At 36.4% G+C, this 19,280-nt stretch overlaps 1 protein-coding gene across 16 annotated transcripts in view; it reads left to right on the plus strand.

Moving 5' to 3' along the window:
• The window catches only part of DMD (dystrophin), a 1,043,969-nt gene that overhangs the window by 258,503 nt on the left and 766,186 nt on the right, over window positions 1-19,280 (plus strand). For all 16 annotated transcript variants that reach the window (XM_048931232.1, XM_048931479.1, XM_048931663.1 and 13 more), the window contains exons 3-6: window positions 3,718-3,810; window positions 5,054-5,131; window positions 7,983-8,075; window positions 15,801-15,973. In XM_048931232.1, the coding sequence (XP_048787189.1) occupies window positions 3,718-3,810; window positions 5,054-5,131; window positions 7,983-8,075; window positions 15,801-15,973 (437 nt within the window). The remainder of the gene's footprint in view (window positions 1-3,717; window positions 3,811-5,053; window positions 5,132-7,982; window positions 8,076-15,800; window positions 15,974-19,280) is intronic.

A 19,280-nucleotide genomic window follows, 5' to 3' on the forward strand; every position in this document is an offset into this window, starting at 1 on the left:
CCTTCTCATTTCTTCCTCCAAACCCCAAGGTATCTCCATTAATTGTCAGACTCCCTAAAATAAGTAAGCAAGTAAGGAAGAGAGAGATTCAAATTACTTTGCTAATCTATACAACTAATGTTGTAGTTCATATATGGAGTTAAACCATACAATTATCTCTGGTTTCCAATTGCAGCCAATCAGGCTGCTGTGCCTCATTCACAGTCCTTCCTTCGCAGTCCTTCCTCCATCCTCTCCATACCCTCTCTCTTTTCCCTCACCTGTTCCATCATCAGTGTTATAAGGGGAAAGTCTAAGTATGATTCAGCATTTCAGCCTACAGCAGTTGTGTATATGTTTGTAATGCAAGTCATCATGCATGTAAACTGTACAGGAGATTCTTGTAAACATTTAAATTCTTCTGCAGATAAAGAGCAACAGTTATAGTTCATGACTTTAAAAAAAAAAAAAAAAAAAGGTTTTAAGCAAGGCTATTATAAAAAATTTATAATACAGGCCTAGGCTTAGCTGTGATTGTTTTTTAGTTGTTTGTGAAGCTACATACAAGTTAAAACACACTTTTCGATGACCTTGAAAATACAATGCATTTATTTGATGCTTCTGTGAGCCCTTTGTTTCTGAAGACTTACTGCAGTATCAATCCACTGAAGACATTCAATCTATTGAGCACAAAGATTTAATTACCCTATTGCCAGAAAAATCACAGCCTTCTTAAGGGTAAGGATGAGATGTGTGACAGCAGCCTAGAGTGTCTTAAGGTATTTTTAGTTGCTGATTAATAGAAAGTATACTTCTGAGACCCTCAAAAATCAATGGTAACTTTTGTTTTAAGGTTTATTTGTGATATATTTGTAATTAAAATGTCTTGCTGCAGCTGCTACCATGCGGTGTCTTTATTTCCCTTCTTAATGGAAAAAAATATCCCACATTATTTTGTCAAGTAGAATTTTCACCTGTCCTGGATGGATTTCGACCAAAGCTGTGTGAATACTTTGAAATGGAAGACAGAGAGGTAGTTATGAAGGCCAATTCTGTTTTTCCTCATGGTGTTGATATAATCATATTGTTACCAAAATGTCATGCTCATATTATCATAATGATTCAGTAACATTATGGGCATGATTCTTCCAGGGTTTTACAGAAGTGTCTGTTGATCACTTGAACTTTCTAAAGAATGCTGAAATGTTCTCTTAAAAACGTATAGGTTTTGTTCTTTCCCTCTGCAAAAATAACTTCAATTATTATTTTTTTAAATTAGAGAACAAAGTAACATCTATTCCACTTAGTCAAATGCCTGCATTTCAAATTTGTGCTGTAATGAATAAGTAACATGCAACTTCAGGAATACTGTGCGTGAATTGACTAGGCATGTGGTGTTTGTATCATTGGAAACATTTTAGTAAAGCTATTTATCATAGTAAGCACTCAGTCTTATTAGTTAAAACTCATATTTCACGCGATTGGGCAGGGCTTAAAAAGCAGATGTGAATTTATTCAGTACTAGTTTTCAAATGTTTACAGTAATGAAATGGCAGTGTGTGTATCAAGTAGAAAGTATCTATTAGAAAGGATAGTGCAGGTTGTGAAAGCTGGCTAAAGAGCAAGGATCCCCATTGCTGTAGAAAATATTTGATGTTTTGGATTTGTTCATTCCATGAAGAAGAAACAAGATATTACCAAAAAAAGGACTGAAAGAAGTACTACTTCAGAAAAACAGCAGCAGTGAGAGAAAGAGGGAGTCATGCCAGAGTAGTCAATGGCACTATACTTTGTGCTGTACATGTAAATACTGATTGATTGAGGGGAAAAAATGAATCTAGCAATGGAAACTGTCGTAATTCCATTATCTGTTTTAGAAACTTTCTGAAGAAACGGACATTTTGAGAAAAAGAATAATACATTTCTTACTTAATTCCCAGCTAGTATTGTGCATTCCAAAACTTTTCTGCTAACAGAAAAGCAAATGTTTTCCATCTAATATGGATTCCCAATTCTACACTGCTTTGTAGTAAAAGAAGATACACAGTGTAGCATGGTCACCATGGTGTCAATTCTAGCAAATTAAATTACAGTTTTTTTTCTCAAATGAATCAAAGCATCTGTGAAACTTGACAAATTAGAAATAACAGGGACAGGTGAGACTACTAGACACTCTACAAAATAATCACTGTTTTTTATTGCTGTTGTTAACAGAGCTCATGCAAATAATTTTTTTTTTCAAAAGACGTAGGTGCGCATAAAAGTTACAAAGTGACTAAGCTATACAAATGTATAGTACTGCATTGTTAAGACCTAATGCATTAGTCCAAATGTCAGCCCAGAAACTTAACCTAACAATAGGAAGAGTAAATAATCTTTTGCCATTGTCACATTGTCCCTTTTTCTTTCGCTGCTGATATGTAGAAATGCAAATTATCTTTTAGTCACTTACAGTAATGAGGCCCTGAGTCAGTATAATTCCAAGTATGTCCTATCAACATAGACCTCTGTCACACCCTCATTAGAATAAGCCTATGACTTGCTTTCTTTGTGTAATTCCAAGTTCTTTTCTAGCACTTGAAAAAGAGACCGTTAGACATTTCAGCTTGTTATATCTTTCTGGCTTTTCGCAAATTATTTTTCTTATTTTTTCTCCTAAAGTGAACCTTAATTGGCAAGTTTCTATTCAGGCTTCATTAATATTTAGTTCTGGCTTAATTGTTTGAGTAATGGTGTATGCAAATGGTTGGTTCTGCAACACTTTCTCACAGATAGAACAAAACAGAACAAAATAAAATAGTTCAACTGGATGAGATCTTCAGAGATCATAGAGTCCAAATACCTGACCACCTGAAGGCTAACCAAAAGTTAAAGCATATTACTGAGCACATAATCCAACTTGAATACTGACAAGAGTGGGGCTTCAACCACTGCACTGGGGAACCTGTTCCAGTATTTCACCATCCTCAGAGTAAATAAATTTCCTTCATGCGTATCTTACCCTCACCTGGCACAGCTTTGTGCCATTCCTGTCCTGTCACTGGCAGGAACATAGCCCAGCACCTCCCTCTGCTTCCCCTCTTCAGGGAGATGTAGAGAGGAGTTGAGGTTACCTCTTGGCCTCCTATTCTCCAGACTGGACAGCCCAGTGCCCTCAGCTTTCCCTCATGGGACATATCTTCAGCCTTGTTATAAGCTTTGATGTCCTCTGAGCATTTTCAAGGACCTTAATATCTTTTTTCACATGGCAAAGACCAGAGCTGCACAGGTTAAGGACACACCAATACTAAATATAATGGGAGAATTACCTCTCTTGACCAGCTGGACAGGCTGTGCAATGCACCCCAAAATGTGGTTTGTTGTCCTGGCTGAATGAACATGACAGTGGCTTATATTAAACCTATGATGTCAATAGTTTAAGAGGGAATGAAGGATGCATTCCTTGCCATAAGTACTTAAAATTAGTGGCACCACTTTCTCTTACTCAGCGCCCTGTTACAAAGTGCAGGTATGTGAGAAAATCCTACAAGTTCAGTTGTAAGATACTTTTCTCCTTTATATTGCACCATATTTCTTGTATTTAATGTTTATTTAAATTTGCACAGTATTTTTACACAAATAGAATACGCAGATTTTCATGATGGTGGCTTTTTCAGCTTTCAGAGTTGGGTGCCATAATTTAGCAATGCTGATTCTTGCTCTGATTTTGTAACAACAGAAGCCTTTGTTACATTTCAGTGTGGAAGACGTTGCATTGAAGATCTTTTTAATGATTTTCGAGATGGACGAAAACTTCTGGAGCTCCTGGAATGCCTTACAGGCCAAAAAATTGTATGTATAGTAATGTTACTGCTCAATATTGAAGACATGATCTTACAACAGTTGCAATACGTTATCTGTTAATTTCTCCCACTAATGAGGCCCTATGGAAGCAGTATCTTGAATTTTAATTTGAAACTGAGGAAATACTACAACTGAGCCCTATATTTGACAGAAAATCTTTGATAGGGTTATATGTAACATGAAAACACTCAAATTTGCTTGTATGCATATATCGGTAAAGAGAAACAAGGATGAGATTTGAAATGGTTTTAAGTTGAAGGAAATGGTTTTAAGTTGAGGAAGGAAAGATGTAGGTTGGATGTCAGGGGGAAGTTCTTTACAGAGAGAGTGGTGAGGTGCTGGAACAGGCTGCCCAGAGAGGCTGTCGATGTCCCTGGAGGTGTTAAAGGCCAAGTTGGATTGGGCCCTGGGCAGCCTGGACTAATATTGAATGGGGAGGTTGGTGGCCCTGTCTGTGGTAGGGGGGTTGGAGATTCATGATCCTTGAAGTCCTTTCTGACCCTGGCCATTCATTCTATGAGATTTGATTCATTTAGGTATTTGGGTTTTTAGCTGTAATTCAGCAATTATGCATCAGTAGACATTTTAACTAAACATAATATTATTTAATGTATATAATTAGAATATTTTGCTAATAAATGTCATATTCATAGTTCATATATTGAAGTAATACACATCTAAAAAGTCAGACTAGCTTGCAACCTGTAAATTCTAAAGCAGCACATCAAACCTAGTTTTGGCTACTGTCTCTTGAGTTGCTGATTGCGCTTTGTGAGTTTGGAATCTTCCTTTCAATCTTTCTCACAAAAGAGTGTTGAAACTGTCTGAGAGGTAAGTCCAGAGAGGCTATATTTGTAAATAAATATCAAACACTCTGATACGTATCTCTTTGTTTGATATAGTAATGTTCCTGAATTGTGCTATGGAGCAGAAAGTAATCAGAATATAAACAATCTGAAAGTATCTATTTTTATATACATTTCAGTGATTCATTCACTGGAAATGTCAAGATACTAAATTAGCTTCCAACCATGGATTCAGTTTGTTTTAAAATTGCCTCTGTTTCATATGAGGAAGGTGCATATGCACAATGTATTGTAATACCCTCACTAATATTGTCATAAACTTATGAAATATGAAACACTGGGTGTAATACAAAATTTGTATTATATATACAGTGTATTCCATTTTCTGATTCTGGACAGTCAATTTTATTTTATTTCCTTTATAGGCAAAAGAAAAGGGCTCCACAAAAGTTCATGCTCTGAACAATGTCAACAAAGCACTGCAGATTTTGCAGAGAAATAATGTAAGTAATCAGATGGGCAGGGTCAAAACGTCCTACAGAATGCATGCTGAACTACAGAATAAAATTTCTGGAATCAAGGCAGTTTTGTTAATGTGACTTGGACGCTTAGAGTTCAGCTCCAGTGTGGAATGTATTTCAAAGAGTAAAATCCACTGCCAGCAAATGTTTGAATAATACATCCATAATGAATGCTATTTGAAGACTGATCAACATGTACGATTTTATAGTTATGCGTGGTGTTTAATATATGTTTTTAAAAGTTAATTACAATAAGACATCCTTAGCTGGTTATGAGGCACTACCTAAAAAAACAAACACTCACAAATCTCCAAAAATCAAGAAGTCCAAAAAAATGAGGGTTTTTTTTTTTGTTTGTTTTTTTGTTTTAAAGCAATATTTTTTCTAAATTTACACTGATATGTGTTCCTTAGGATTCATAACATTAAGGAAATCATCCACATAAAAATTGCTTTCCATGTTGTCAAAAACAACTATTCAGGCCAGAATCTTGTGCATCTTTTTAGAGTAAATATTCTAGTAAAATCTTTGTTGTGCAAGCATTCTAATGTGCCCATAACTTTAGCAGGCATTTTCAATGGCCAACTAATTACACTGTACATCCTCCTCAAGAATAAATTCAAACATTCACTTAAACTTGACTGTAAGATGTGATGGAACAGTGATAATGCATTCTGTGCTGCATATGATATTGGATTTCTTGATAGCTGCAGTAGGTCACTAAACATGCTTGAGTTCAGCTGCTGAATAAAGTCATTGATTTTATAAATCCAAGGTAATGCTTATCCATCTAGAGATTTGTGCATAAATGAAAGTGACCTTATAAGACTGTCATGAAGACCTCTAACATGATTTTTTAAATGAAATTTAATGTAAATAAATAGGAGGAAAGCTGCTAATTCTTCACAATCTGCAATATATGACATTGTTGAAAAAAATCAGCCATACATTTCGCAAGATGCAAAAACTTTTTTTTGAACACATTTATACATTCACATTTTCACAGTAAATGTTTTTAAAAAACATTTAATAAATATCAGCTAAAGCCATTAATGTTCTTATCATTCAGTTTCCAGGATAATCCCTTTCAAATGTAGAAAGAAAATAAAACACTCATTGAACAACATAGAACAGGCTGCATCCTTTACAAAGTAGAGTGTGTACTCTGTGTGGCCATTGTATCATAAAATGAAGATCATGAAAGCTGTGTAAAATATTTTTGATCAGATCATTATGAAGCTAAAAGATCTGCTTTTGAAATAGCTTCTTCGACCTTCAAAATAATCTCAAGAGTGATTTCTATAGAACTTCAGAAATGCAAAATCAACAGTTCTATGGCTATTTAAAGACTGAAACTAATAGTGATGTTTCCCATCCTTGCTCTGAGATTGTGCACTCATCTGGATTGAAAAATGCTGCTGCTTCCAGTGAATCAGTTTTACAGATTTTGATGGGGTTTTTTTCCTGTGGTATTTTTGCTAGTATTCAGGCAGAGAATTGTTCTAATGTGAACTCAGACAAAACTCAAGGAGATTGAAAAGTGTTCTTCTTAACTGTTTCAGTTAAACAGATGTAGTCTCTGTGACAATGATTCAATTTCCAAATACAGGCAGAGGATTTGACTTATAAAACATGTAGCTGGTACCCTAATAAACTTTGTAGTGGATCTCTTGCTGTATGGACCCCAATGACATTTTGGATATGAAACTCCTCTTGTGAAATGTTCCCTATATACCAGAATGAATAGCAACTAATACATTATTATAGTGAGAAAGAAAAAAGTATAAATTGTTACAGAAAAATTTTCAAGCTCTTGACAAAATACCTGCTTCGTATATGTTTAGTAAAAATGACCTATCCATAAATATACTGAAGGTAACATTTGTTCTCAATGTGCAAAACCTTTAGTTATTATATAGATGTAACTTAAAATTGCCACAGATGTGTAATAGAGATATGAAGACTGCAATTTGTGAGGAAGCAAGGTACTTTACCATATATGTATTAGTTCTGACCATGAAAAACTAAATCTATGAAACAGTGAGGAAGTAAATTTCAGAATCTTAGTTTCTGCCCCAAAGTGCACTGTCTTGCTCTCTCAATTCTGAATTTGGCATTCTTTTTTAAATAGCATAAAAAGTGGGAGAGGGTGAAGGAATCATTTCACAAGTGGAAAAGAGAATATTCCAGGCTGGCAAATACTGATGCATTATGCAGTTAGAAATGCATAATATAATTGTAAAAACAGACATGGCTTAACAAAGTATGGAAAGAGACATGTGTACATCACAGTCATGGGTTTTCTGTACTCTAAAATAAATCCTACCCTGCCTTCTGCATTGTAGAATTTTAGAAAGACAAAATTAGTTCTATTTTAATATAAATATGTAGAATAGTATGTTAATTTTTGTAGGTTCTTGCAGATCCTAGATATATGTATTGCTTTTACCAAACTGTGATACATAAGGTGCTGCAGAGAATAATGCAGGAACTTTCCTGTGTCAACCTTTGGGTTTGTGATTTGTGATTCTAGGACCTTATTATAAAAGATTTTAAAATTATTATTAACTATTACTTTTAATTCTTTGTTCTCACAGCTGGATTAATTGGAGTTCTAGATCACTGCTTGCTTTTTGCCAGCACATTATCTGCACCATGTATAAAATATAAGCTGGGTATTTTATAAGCAGCAGAAACAAAATGCAAGATTTATCCTAGCCTGTTCCTAACTCTCCCTCACCCCGAAGAAAGTTAATTACCAAATGTATGAAAATAATACCAACCTCTCATGCTTGCTCTTAATCTAATGCAGTTTAAACAATTTTTTTAATAGGTTGATTTGGTAAATATTGGGAGCTCAGACATTGTGGATGGCAATCATAAACTGACTCTTGGTTTGATCTGGAATATAATCCTCCACTGGCAGGTGAGTGACTCCACAGCGTATTTTCTGTGATATATTTTTATTCTTATACTTAATTCCATTACTATCCAGCTTCAAACTACTAAATAAACATTGACACTGTAAGCAATATAAGTTCCTAAATCAGCAGGTTTTATGAGTCTGTTTATGTATCATCTAGGATATTAAGTATCTTAAGAAGATATAGTAGGTTTCAGCAGCAGCTGTTTTGACTATAATTTCACAGCCAGACATTGCAAGAGAATATATAAAACAGTTATTGTAAGAAAAATGAATAGACAAAACCAACGTGGATATATAGCTTTCATAATCACTTTTTCCTTTAAGAGTCTCAGAACATGAATCATAGAGTTATAGCACTACCAAGGTTGGAAAAGACCTTCAAGATCATCTAGTCTAATCGTCCACCTACTACCACCTACTACCTTTTCCCCAGTAAATCATGCCCCCACTCAACAGCTTTGTTGCCCTGTTCTGGACATGCACCAGGGTCACTATGTCTTTCTTGTACAGAGGGACCCAAAACTGAACACAGCACTTGAAATGTGTCCTCACCAGAGCTGAGTACAGGGGGATAATCACCTCCCTGCTCCCAATGGCTGTGTTATTTCCATTACATGCCAGGATGCCATTGGCCTTGTTGGCCACATGGGCATACTGCTGGCTCACGTTCTGCTGAGTGTCGACCAATACCCCCAGCTCCATTTCTTCCACACAGACTTCCAGCCACTCTCCCCCAAGCCTGTAACGTTACCTGTGGTTGTTGTGGTCAAAGTGTAGGAGTCAGCACTTGGTCTTGTTGAACTTCATTCCATTGGCTTCAGCCCAGCCATCCAGTCTGTCGAGACCTTTCTGAAGGATCTTCCTACTCCCAGGCAAATCAACATTTCCTCTCAACTTGTTGTTATTTGCAAACTTGTTGACTCTCAGTCCTCTTATCCAGGTCCTCGATAAATATATTAAACAGGATAGGTTGCAATTCCAACTCCTGGGGAACACTAGTGACTGGTCACTGGCTGGATTTAGCTTCCTTTACTACCACTCTCTGGGCCTGGCCATCCAGCCAGTTCTTTACCCAGCAAAGAGTGTCTAAGCCACGGGCTGCCAGCTTCTCCAGGAGAATACTGTGAAAGTCAGTATCAAAGGCATTGCTGAAGTCTAGGAAGAGTACACCAACAGCCTTTCACTCATCTGCTAGGCAGGTTACTCGATCGTAGAAGGAGACGAGGTTGATCAAGCAAGACCTGACTTTCATGAACCCATGCCATCTGGGTCTGATCTCCTGGTTGTTCCACATATGCCATGTGATCTCCCTCAAGATGATCTGCTCCATAACTTTCCTGGCACCGAGGTCAAGCTGACAGACCTGTAGTTCACCAGATCATCGTTATGACCCCTTATGACCCTTCTTGTAGTGAGAATCTTTTGTTTTAATTAAAAAATTATATTTCATGCTTTCTGCAACTGACCCATTTTCCAAGAATTAATTTTAAATCCTAAAAAGTTGCTTTCTGAACAATTAATAGAAGCAGATATTGGTCATTTAGCTTGTCTCACTTTAGGGAGAAATGAGGAATTATGTTATCGATGTGAAAACCAACATGTTAGATGAGGACACATTGGAAAACAAAGTCTGAGACAGCTGTAAAATGAACATTTGGAAGAAAATAGCATCTAGGTGCTCTAATTCTGTGTGTTTGTATGAGTCTAAGTTAACAGTCTGTCCATTTGTGCTGGTTCAGGTCCCCAAGTAATAATCTAGAAGTTTACGTAGCATTACAAGAAAAGATAGCGGGAAACAGAACCTAAAGGAGTTTCTATTAAAAACGAAACACTCCTATCAAAAAATTGTGTGGATAATTCATTGCAGTAGGGAGCAATTCTTTACAAATTTTACAGGATAAGTTGTAATGAGAGCAATAGAGAAAAGCTGCAAATTGTTAAATCACTTCTATCTCTGTCTCACTTCCCAATATTTTTAGTTTAATTGCATAACACTGTTCTAAATTACTAAGAGCAGATAAATGAAACCTATCTGAGCATCTTCTACCGATTATTTTGGAATCACTGTGCTTTACTTTATATGAATTATGGACTGAGATGAGTAGTCATGTTAAAATTCATATTTTGATTAGTTCACATTTTTACCTGAAAAGAAGTGTTAAAGATGTGCTTTAGTATTATTAGTACTTACTAGCTTTTCTTTCACATTTTCTCAGCATTTCTCATAGTTTGGTGAGGTTTTTAATGACCAGTATATGAGTTTAGGGTACTTGTTCTTGGTGCAGTATATAGGTTCTTCATTTCAAACTCTGTCAAGAGTCCAGTGACAGTGATGATACCAGTGGCATCAGCTGAATTATCCATGTATGAAAAGTCCAGGGACCATATTTATAAAGTAGGGATTAATAATATGATGCTGTCTTGAGTATTCGTTATTCAGCCCATGCTTAGTCTATAGTGTTCCATGTCAATTTATTTATGGATTGTTGAAAGGAAGTGACCTGTATACTCTAGATTTGTCTTTTTATTCAAAATTTCATAAATAGATTCTGATTTGGATAGAACTGAATATCAGTCTCTATTCTTAACGATAGATAAAGCTGTGTTTTGCAAGAAGACGTTGTTATATAATGCAGTTGCTGTTGAATAATGAATAAACAAAATAAATATAAAGCCAGATTTGTCTTTTTAAACAGAACTCTAGAGATGTTGGTTTGCTGCATTTTCCCCTCAAAGGATTGAAACAGTTAAAAGTGAAACTGCTTATTTACACTATTGTGGAAAAAATCTTTGTCCTTTTCCATTTTTTCTTCCAAGTTTTGAAGTGATTTACATGAATCTAGAACATTTGTGATTGTTCTGCTCTGTTCTTAAGTTGGTACTATTTTACACTTTTACAACACTTCTGGTGAAACAAGTCTATAAGTTTCTTAAGAATGGGTCTCTTCTTCCTCTGCACTATTTTCCCTGTCGCAAATAGTTGTTCACACTTGGCAGCTGAGAATATGACAAGCTGTTGTTAAGACTAAATTACAGACTTAGGGCCACTAAAGTTTTCTGCCAGTTCTTTATCGTTGAGTAAAATATCCCTTTCCCTATGATTTGTATCAAGTCTGCTTTATGTATGAGGCTAAAAAAGCCTATATACAGTAAGTGGCTGATTTTATGTATGCTGTTGTTGCAGTCTGTGCTTGATGATGCTATCCTGCTTTTGCAAATTCATTCCCTTTATGATCCCAAGAGCTTTCAGAGCTGAGAAGAGTCACCTAGATGAAGTACACCTGCCTGCATGGAAATAGCAGATATGAGTTGTGTGGCAGTTAAATATTTTTTCTGCAGATTAACTGACAAAAAGCTTTTTTCAGTTTCACGTCCTGCACCAGGCTGACATTAGGGTAGAACTACAATTATATATGGCAACAAGACCACCTCTTACGAAAATGTCAGGGTCTTTGTGTAAAATGTAAAAGAGAGAGAGAGAAATGAAGGAAGAAACTTTCATGATAAGAAAGTGCTTCAGTGCTAGTCAGAATGGATATCAGCATTCTCAGTTGTGGAGGCACTGCAGCAGAAAAGATTTGTCTCATTCTTGCCACTCTCATTTCTGTTCAGTAGAGATCTTGTGGCTTTCTCTATCCTCTGTACTGATTATGTCCTTTCTTATCTAGCCTGTTTTTCAAATTATTATTAAAAGTTTCACTCAAATTGAACCATGGTTCTGAGGTGAGCACCTGCTGCCTAAGCTCTTCGTAGTGCTGAATCTATTAGGGTTTCTATTTCTTTGAAGCTGCTGCCCTCTTCCTCACAGTTCTGTGATCTCAGCTTCACTGCTCAATTAGTATTCAAACAAAAGGAAAACAATACTATTAATTCCTGAATTGTTACACTTGGCAAAGAATCTCTCTCTTAAAAGCAGAAAAAGATTCTGTATGGCAGAATTTTATGGCATTATTTATTTATTTATTTATTTTTATTATTTGTGAAGAGCAAAACCTATTTTCATAACTAGAATGAAAAACCAAACCTAATGAACATCTTTTGTGAAAGTCACAAAATGTTGAAAAAGAGCAAAGCAATAGCTGTATGCATGAGGAAAATATTCCAGAGAGAAAATATTCCACTTAGCCTTCTTTGCAGAGCTATTAACAGTTTCGGACTTCTCATGCATTTATTGCACAGCCTGTACTTTAATTGGAATTACCATTTTACTTTGAAATATAGTAGTGGAAATGAAATACTAACAGTCTTATTATTTTACCTCAAATCAATGAGCAAAGAATTTCCCTTGCTTTGATGGGTGTCTTGAACATCTATGAAAATGTTCTTTAAAAAGGAGTTCTTTAAAATGTGCTTTAAAAGAGTTGAGGGGATTCTGGCCATAAAAAAGTAATCCATGCAGTCAGAATACCTGAAATATAGTAGGTAAAAAATACTAAATCATTCTGTCAGGGAGCTGCCAGAGCCCCGTTTGACTGGGCAAAATGAAAAAGCCTTAACTTAAGGAGTAATATTTTAAATTCTGTCCTACTTTCCTCCCTATCTCGTAGTGGCTGGCATACTGAATCTCTGTACCATTCCAATAAAATGTTACATACCTGTGTTTTTGTTGCAGGTGTGCAGAGTTCATAGATAGCCTGCACCCACATAAAGACTCCAGGGCTTCCTAGCAGTCTAGGAGATAAATCAGAAGTCCTCTGCAGCAGAGGGCCAGACACAGATGCGCTGGTTTTTCACACCCAGTGCCAGATGCTTCCCATGCCATCCAAATTTAAAGGGCTTTTTAGCTCTTAGTACCTTGGAGTCTTTGGCCTTTACGTTCCTCAAAATCAAGGCCTCTGGATCACACCTTCTTTTGCAACCATTCTATGTGCCATCTCATCCCCTTCCTTCGCTTTCAGCCTCCCCAGTCCCTAGTCCACAGCTGGACATGCCTCGTGCTGAGACAGGTGCCTTGAGACAAGGCAAGCTGCATACAGAGGTACCATGCACTGTGCTTGGTTCACATCTCCTCAGCATGGCTCCCTGAAGGAAGCACGTTTATCGAGCAACAGCAAGGAATGGAGGAGACCTCCCTGCTGGAAAAGGTGGCAGGACCAGCTCTTTTCTATTCCGGCTGCTTGGAGGTGGCCTCTCCCTGCCTTTGTGCCTCAGGTGTAGGAGCCTCAATGTTTCCCTGCGTGATGAGAGGTCGTGTGCCTGTTCTGTTCATAGCCTTTAGTTTGTAACTTTAACATGTTGGAAGTTACCTGTGGTGGTGTTTATGCTGCCCTTTCCCTCTTTTTGTTTAAAAGCAGCTTTTCTTATTACAGTAGTATGGGGCCATCCACCAGTAAGAGCAACTATTTCTGTTTTCCACCAGTTGGAGTTTCCTATGCATTAAAGCTTTGTTTTCTGTGAGGATGTATGGCATTAGAAAGGAGTGGTAGGAAAGAAATGAACTGCTAGCTGCTTTGGAGTGGGTGTAGTTTTTGATCTTGAATGCTGAGGCAGCTTATTTCAGGGTGGAATCCATCCAGAAGCTCTTCAGGCTGACACACACATTTCTAAGTACTGGTCTTTCTGAAGAGGGCATCTTAACTAAGAAGCCTTCAGAAAGTTTCCTTCTAACCTCAGTGCCAGCCTTCTCTTATTCAGCTGCAGACTTGGTTCAAGGCCAAGCCATCCCACTTGCAGCTCATTCAGTGCCCCCAGTAGTGCAGGATGCTGCTGTCAGGACAGAAAGGGTGGAAGTGCTCAGGAAAACGAGGAGGTTTCCAACTGCAGAAGGGGAATTATTCACTATTTCTCACTGAATAGGAAACAATCTAAACCTTCAGGATGAGATCAGGCCCTTTTACTTTGTTATTTTTAAATGCCTGTAGTTCCCCAAGGGGCAGCAAAAAATCATAAATTTAGCAGTCTTCTGCAGAGAAATGCAGGGAAATTGGAGTAAATCTTTTATCTACTGTCAGAATATTAAACGCAACAAGATGAGTTTGAAGCTGTTTTCTCACAAGTAGAAAAAAATGGAGAACTTCAGGCTGTTTCTCTTTAAATCAAAAGCAAAATTCAAGAGTTTGCCTGGATTAATTTGAATAGTTACCTCCTTGGCAGCCCATTGCTTTATTTCATTTATTTGTGTCTGTGTGTGTGGAAATACAGCAGTTGAACTCTTGCTGAATTATTTAAGTCTAATTTGGCAAGTCTCAATAATGAAGACTGAAAAAATTAAGAAGAAAATTAAGGATACCCAAACAGACACATAAAGAAAAACTAAGCTGCAAACTTACTAATTTTCCCAAACTCTTTACTTTCTGTTTTCTGGTGTAGATTTGAAGGAACTACAGAATGCTGTTATTCTTGTCTTACTAGCATTTATACCGTTGTCGTTTATAGAAATTACAGTTGTAGATTAAAAGCAAGATTATGGCTGGAGAATTTCATAGAGGATCAGTTTCTCCCCCTCTCCTCATGCCAGAAATTAATTTTATACCTGTCTCTAAAATGAAAAATTGAAGGCATTGATAATAGTATGCAATTCAGATATAAAAACAAGAGATTGTTCTAGTAATTCATATCTCTGTTCAATAATTGATTCAAGTGATTGGATTGATTAGTCAGATTCGATAATGAACGGATTCCTGCTGTTTTTCTGCAGTACCTTAGTAATTATTTTTTTATGGTTGATTATGCTTTGGAATTATAGCTTGTGTATTGTATCACAAGTTTTATTATTAGAATGTGGTCAATCCTTGTCATAAAGTAAATAGTGCACTAACTAGTTGTTGTTTTCTGATGATACTGGTTGCTGAGCAATGCCAGTGAGAATTATAAAGAAATACCTTGGATGAGTCGATAAGGAAAAACAACTCTATAGTTAAATTTTAAATTTTAAAGTCTTAGAGAATATTTTTTAAAAGCTGCTATGCTTTCCAAGATATATGGAGAGCACAGTGATTTCAAAGGGAATACTTTACAAGAAAATAAATTATGAGCTTCTCTTTCACCAGTAAAGAAGTTGCTAAGAAATATATTAGCAGCTACACTGTATCAAACTCCAGGGAAATATTTTATAAACCCTCAGAATTAATTGCTGTGTAAAGCAGTAACTAGAGATAGGTGAGCTTTCTCTGATGAAAGAGGAATATTAACTGTTTCTGAAACAAAATTCAAAACATGAAACATATGCAGTGTTCCTTTAATACATGCAGTGAAATTCATTTTTCATGTGGGTACACATATGCAAATACAGTTTACATGCTGAAATAGAAAATACTGTGCTCTCTACTGTTCTTATTTATTTTACCTTTGTATTACTTCAACTATGTTGATGAGAGAAAGATGCTTTTTATCATTTTATCAACCTTATATTCTATTAACTATGGATGCATTTCCAGAGCAAAGAAAACTACAAAGAGAAAGGCTGCTTTTGTACGCATTCTGTTCCAATAAGAAGTGGATGCAAATGTACCTTCTCTGCTTGCTCATGGAGCACTTCATGGGAAACAGTGGTGATTTTACTGAGTGCACCGGCAATGGCAGACAACAAGTCAGCATCAGTTGTTTTTATGTATTCCAGTTTGATCACTGTCACTGTACTGTGACACCAAGTATGTTCTTTGGTTACCTAGGAGGTTTTTCTTCAACGCTTATATCTAAGCAAGTGGAGGTTTTGGGAATCAAAAAATGATTTAGCTTTAAATGAGGATGCTCAGTCATTGATGAGATTCTGGGTTTTTTTTGCAGGTCAAAGATGTAATGAAAAACATCATGGCTGGACTGCAGCAGACAAACAGTGAAAAGATTCTGCTGAGCTGGGTCCGTCAATCAACTCGTAATTACCCACAGGTCAATGTTATCAATTTCACCAGTAGCTGGTCTGATGGATTGGCTTTCAATGCACTCCTTCACAGTCACAGGTAGGAAAACTAACTTCTCATTGTTTCAGTCTTTTCAGTTCAGAGCCTATAACAGATGGCTCCAACAGGACTTGAGAATGGTGTATCTGTTATGTGATTTTTACTGTCAACTAGGTAGATAACAGTCAGACTGAAAACCTCTAGTAGAGGAAGAGGATCTGAGCTTTCCTACAGTGTAAGTGAAGGTTCTCAGCTCAGATCCTTTCCTGGAATTTCAATGCATAGCAAGTTGAGAGTCTGATAGAGGATCACAGGCTTGGAAACTTTCAAGAAAAGCAAGCAGTAAATCCAAAATTAAACCTTTGAGGTTGACCTAGAGGGAAAACATTTTCCTTTAGGCACCTAGAGAGGCACAGTGTAGTGCTTGTTGAAAGCCTCTGACTGTTGCTGGATTGAAAGTATGGATTTGCCTTGAAAAGACAGAACTGGAGAAAGTAGCCTTTATTTTCAAAACCTTTTATGTTGCTCCCCAGCTGATTTTAGTATTCTCCCTCTCTTAGTACTTGACTTCTTCCGGTGTATGCTATATGAAACTTTATCTCTAGAGATTCAAAGTCCTCTAGTGGTTCTGTATACTTGGATTGAGGAAAAGGTGCAAGCCAGTCTATTTTAAAGGTCTAGCTGGTGGGACTCATGGCACCACTGGTTTCAAAGAAATACTTATTTTCGAATGTGGAAAGCCTCCTGAACTCCCTTTCATACTTCTGTGCCTCTCACCTGAAGAGGATAGACCTGCAAGGCAGCTGACTGCTCCAGATTGTCATTTAAGTTTTTGAACAGGTATGAATATGTTCTATTTAGCAAGAAATAATTGGAATTTAAAAAAATATTTGTACAACAAGCCAAGCAATATTTTGTTAGTTGCTAAAAGCCTAAAATAAAATTTTGCTAAATACTTCCAAAAGTACAGTTAGAGACTGTCTTTCAAATTTACTAGTGAAGATCTACAAGTATTTCCAGAATTTTCACTACCTCAGGTAACTGTTTTTGAATAAACTGTCTGATTAAGGTCATTGCTCTCACAATGAGAGCACTTTGCCAGTGGAGTCCATGGTTCTACCCTCTTAGATATGTTGTTAAACTATATCTTGGGTAATGTGCTTGGAGAATTTCATCTTTAACTAGACTCTGTGCATTAAGAACTTCATTCAGAGCTTTGCATTCAGAGTTCAGTACATCTACAAAGCTCTCCTACTTTTGTAGTGGTGATTGTTGTTGGGGATAATTTCCCAAGGAAAATCAACCACTTAATTGTATAACAAAAAGCTCATTAACAGACTGATGAGATACATGCAGATAATAATTAGAAGATCATGACATTCTCAAACAAATTCATTTTACTTTGGTAAATACGTGGCTAACATTACGTTTGTTACTACTGAGATGAGTACTCAAAATGATGATATTCCATGGTCAGTGATGCTCTTCATTTGTCATATCAAAGTGTTGGTTTAGATTTGTCTATTAATAACTCATTTGTAGAGCTAATTACTAGCTACATCCTTAGAAGAATGTAGCTTTCTTCAGGCTAATTAATTTTAGAACAGGCATGTGTATTCTCTTTTTGATCATACATACATCTTAGTGTGTTAATTTTAGATGAAAGCTCATGAGAATGCACATTTATTATTATTTTGGGGAAGTAATTAATGGAGTTTAACAAAACCTTTCCCTGGATCTTCCAGAATATAGTTCTGTCAGTGCTATTTTCACTGCACTGTGAGCACTGAGAAGGTGAAAACTTAATGCTTATCCAAGGTTACAGCAAATATAAATGCATCTCTAGGCTCTTTGCATATCACTATTCCTATAAATTACTCTTCAGCAGCTACTGAGAGTTTTAATGTGTTAACAATATGATCATTACAAGCTACTCTTCATTTCATGTGTATGTTATAGATTGTGAAACTGGAAAGTTTTAGTCTGTTTTATGACATTTTGATTTTTCCTTCTGTGTGCTTCACAAAGCACTACAAAGTTTTTCTTTTTTTAAGGGCTTGAAGTAGTCTTTTGCTTTACCACAGAAACTGTTGAGTAATAATTTCAAATTAAAGCAGTAAATGCCTATGCAGATGCTCCAAGTACTTTTATTTGTCATTGGTGACTTTCACTACAAAATGAACAGTCTAGACTTGACATCTAGTGATAAAGTTCCTAAAAGGACGTTAATAAATAACAGGAAACTGTCAGATTGTTCCAGCAACAACAAATAGAATTAGATATATCTCAAAAGGAAAATATTTTAAAAGTACCAGGAAATGGTTATGCTAAAATTACATTGGATTGCTAGTTAGTATTGTAAACTCAAAATCTAAAATCAGTATTATCGCTTGACATTTTAACTGTTTTGATATGGCTTTTAGCAAATCAGTTTAGCAGAAGGCCAGAGTTGTCATATGTCTTTTCACTTAGATGTGATATTGGGCTGCCTGTTTCCTAGTGAGGGTATCTGATACTGAAATACTCAAATTGCCTGCTTAAAAATACTGCCTATCATCACCTGATGCCTGAAATTAGTAATGACAAATTCCATTCTGTCCAGCTCTATAAAATGACCTCTTGATTCCTAAACAGAGGCTCTTACTTAGTAGTCCTTGGTTTGGGATGCAGATAGATGCCTGCATCCTACTTAAGCTACCTCAGCACTAGACAACAGTCTAAGTATCTGTAAGTTATATCTTATCCAGTGCTGTCTTCTGTTCAGTGCAGAGCTCACTAGTTGTGAATGTTTATTTCCTACTCACTGAAATCTATGCATTTCATTCGGTTTCACTATAACATAGCAGCAGAACATCTTTTTTGCTCATCTTATGTTTGCTGTCATAAATCTTCCATAGCATTCTGCATAGCGAGCCTGCCCTGAGTGGAAGTAAAAAGGAATTTCTTTATTGAAGTTTTGTCTCTAATCTAGGAATTTGGGCAATCTTCTAGGAAACTGCGAGCATGCATTCAGATTCTTGGAGGTACGTCTCTATTAACTCCAAGATGTACTAGTTGTCTTCTTTTGGACTTTGCTAATCACTGAGTTAATCTGCAAATGTCGCAGAGGGAGATTCAATATTCTTTGCAGCCCTGATTCAGTAATTTTTCAGGTGAGCCTGCTTAATGCTTAATTGCTTAGTGTGTCCTCTGTATTGATTTTCAGTGACGTTGCACTTTATGTTCAGTATGCAGGAGCACTGAATTGGCCTTCAAGATTCAAGATGCAATCAATAAAATAGGTGTGCTAATATACTCTGACTGTTCATCTACTTCTATCCCATAAAAGAATAAACAGCCTTTTGTAAGAAGCCTTGGCAGTTACTTC

This window comes from Lagopus muta, chromosome 1 (genome assembly GCF_023343835.1).
Source record: "Lagopus muta isolate bLagMut1 chromosome 1, bLagMut1 primary, whole genome shotgun sequence".
Classification (NCBI taxonomy): Eukaryota; Metazoa; Chordata; class Aves; order Galliformes; family Phasianidae; genus Lagopus; species Lagopus muta.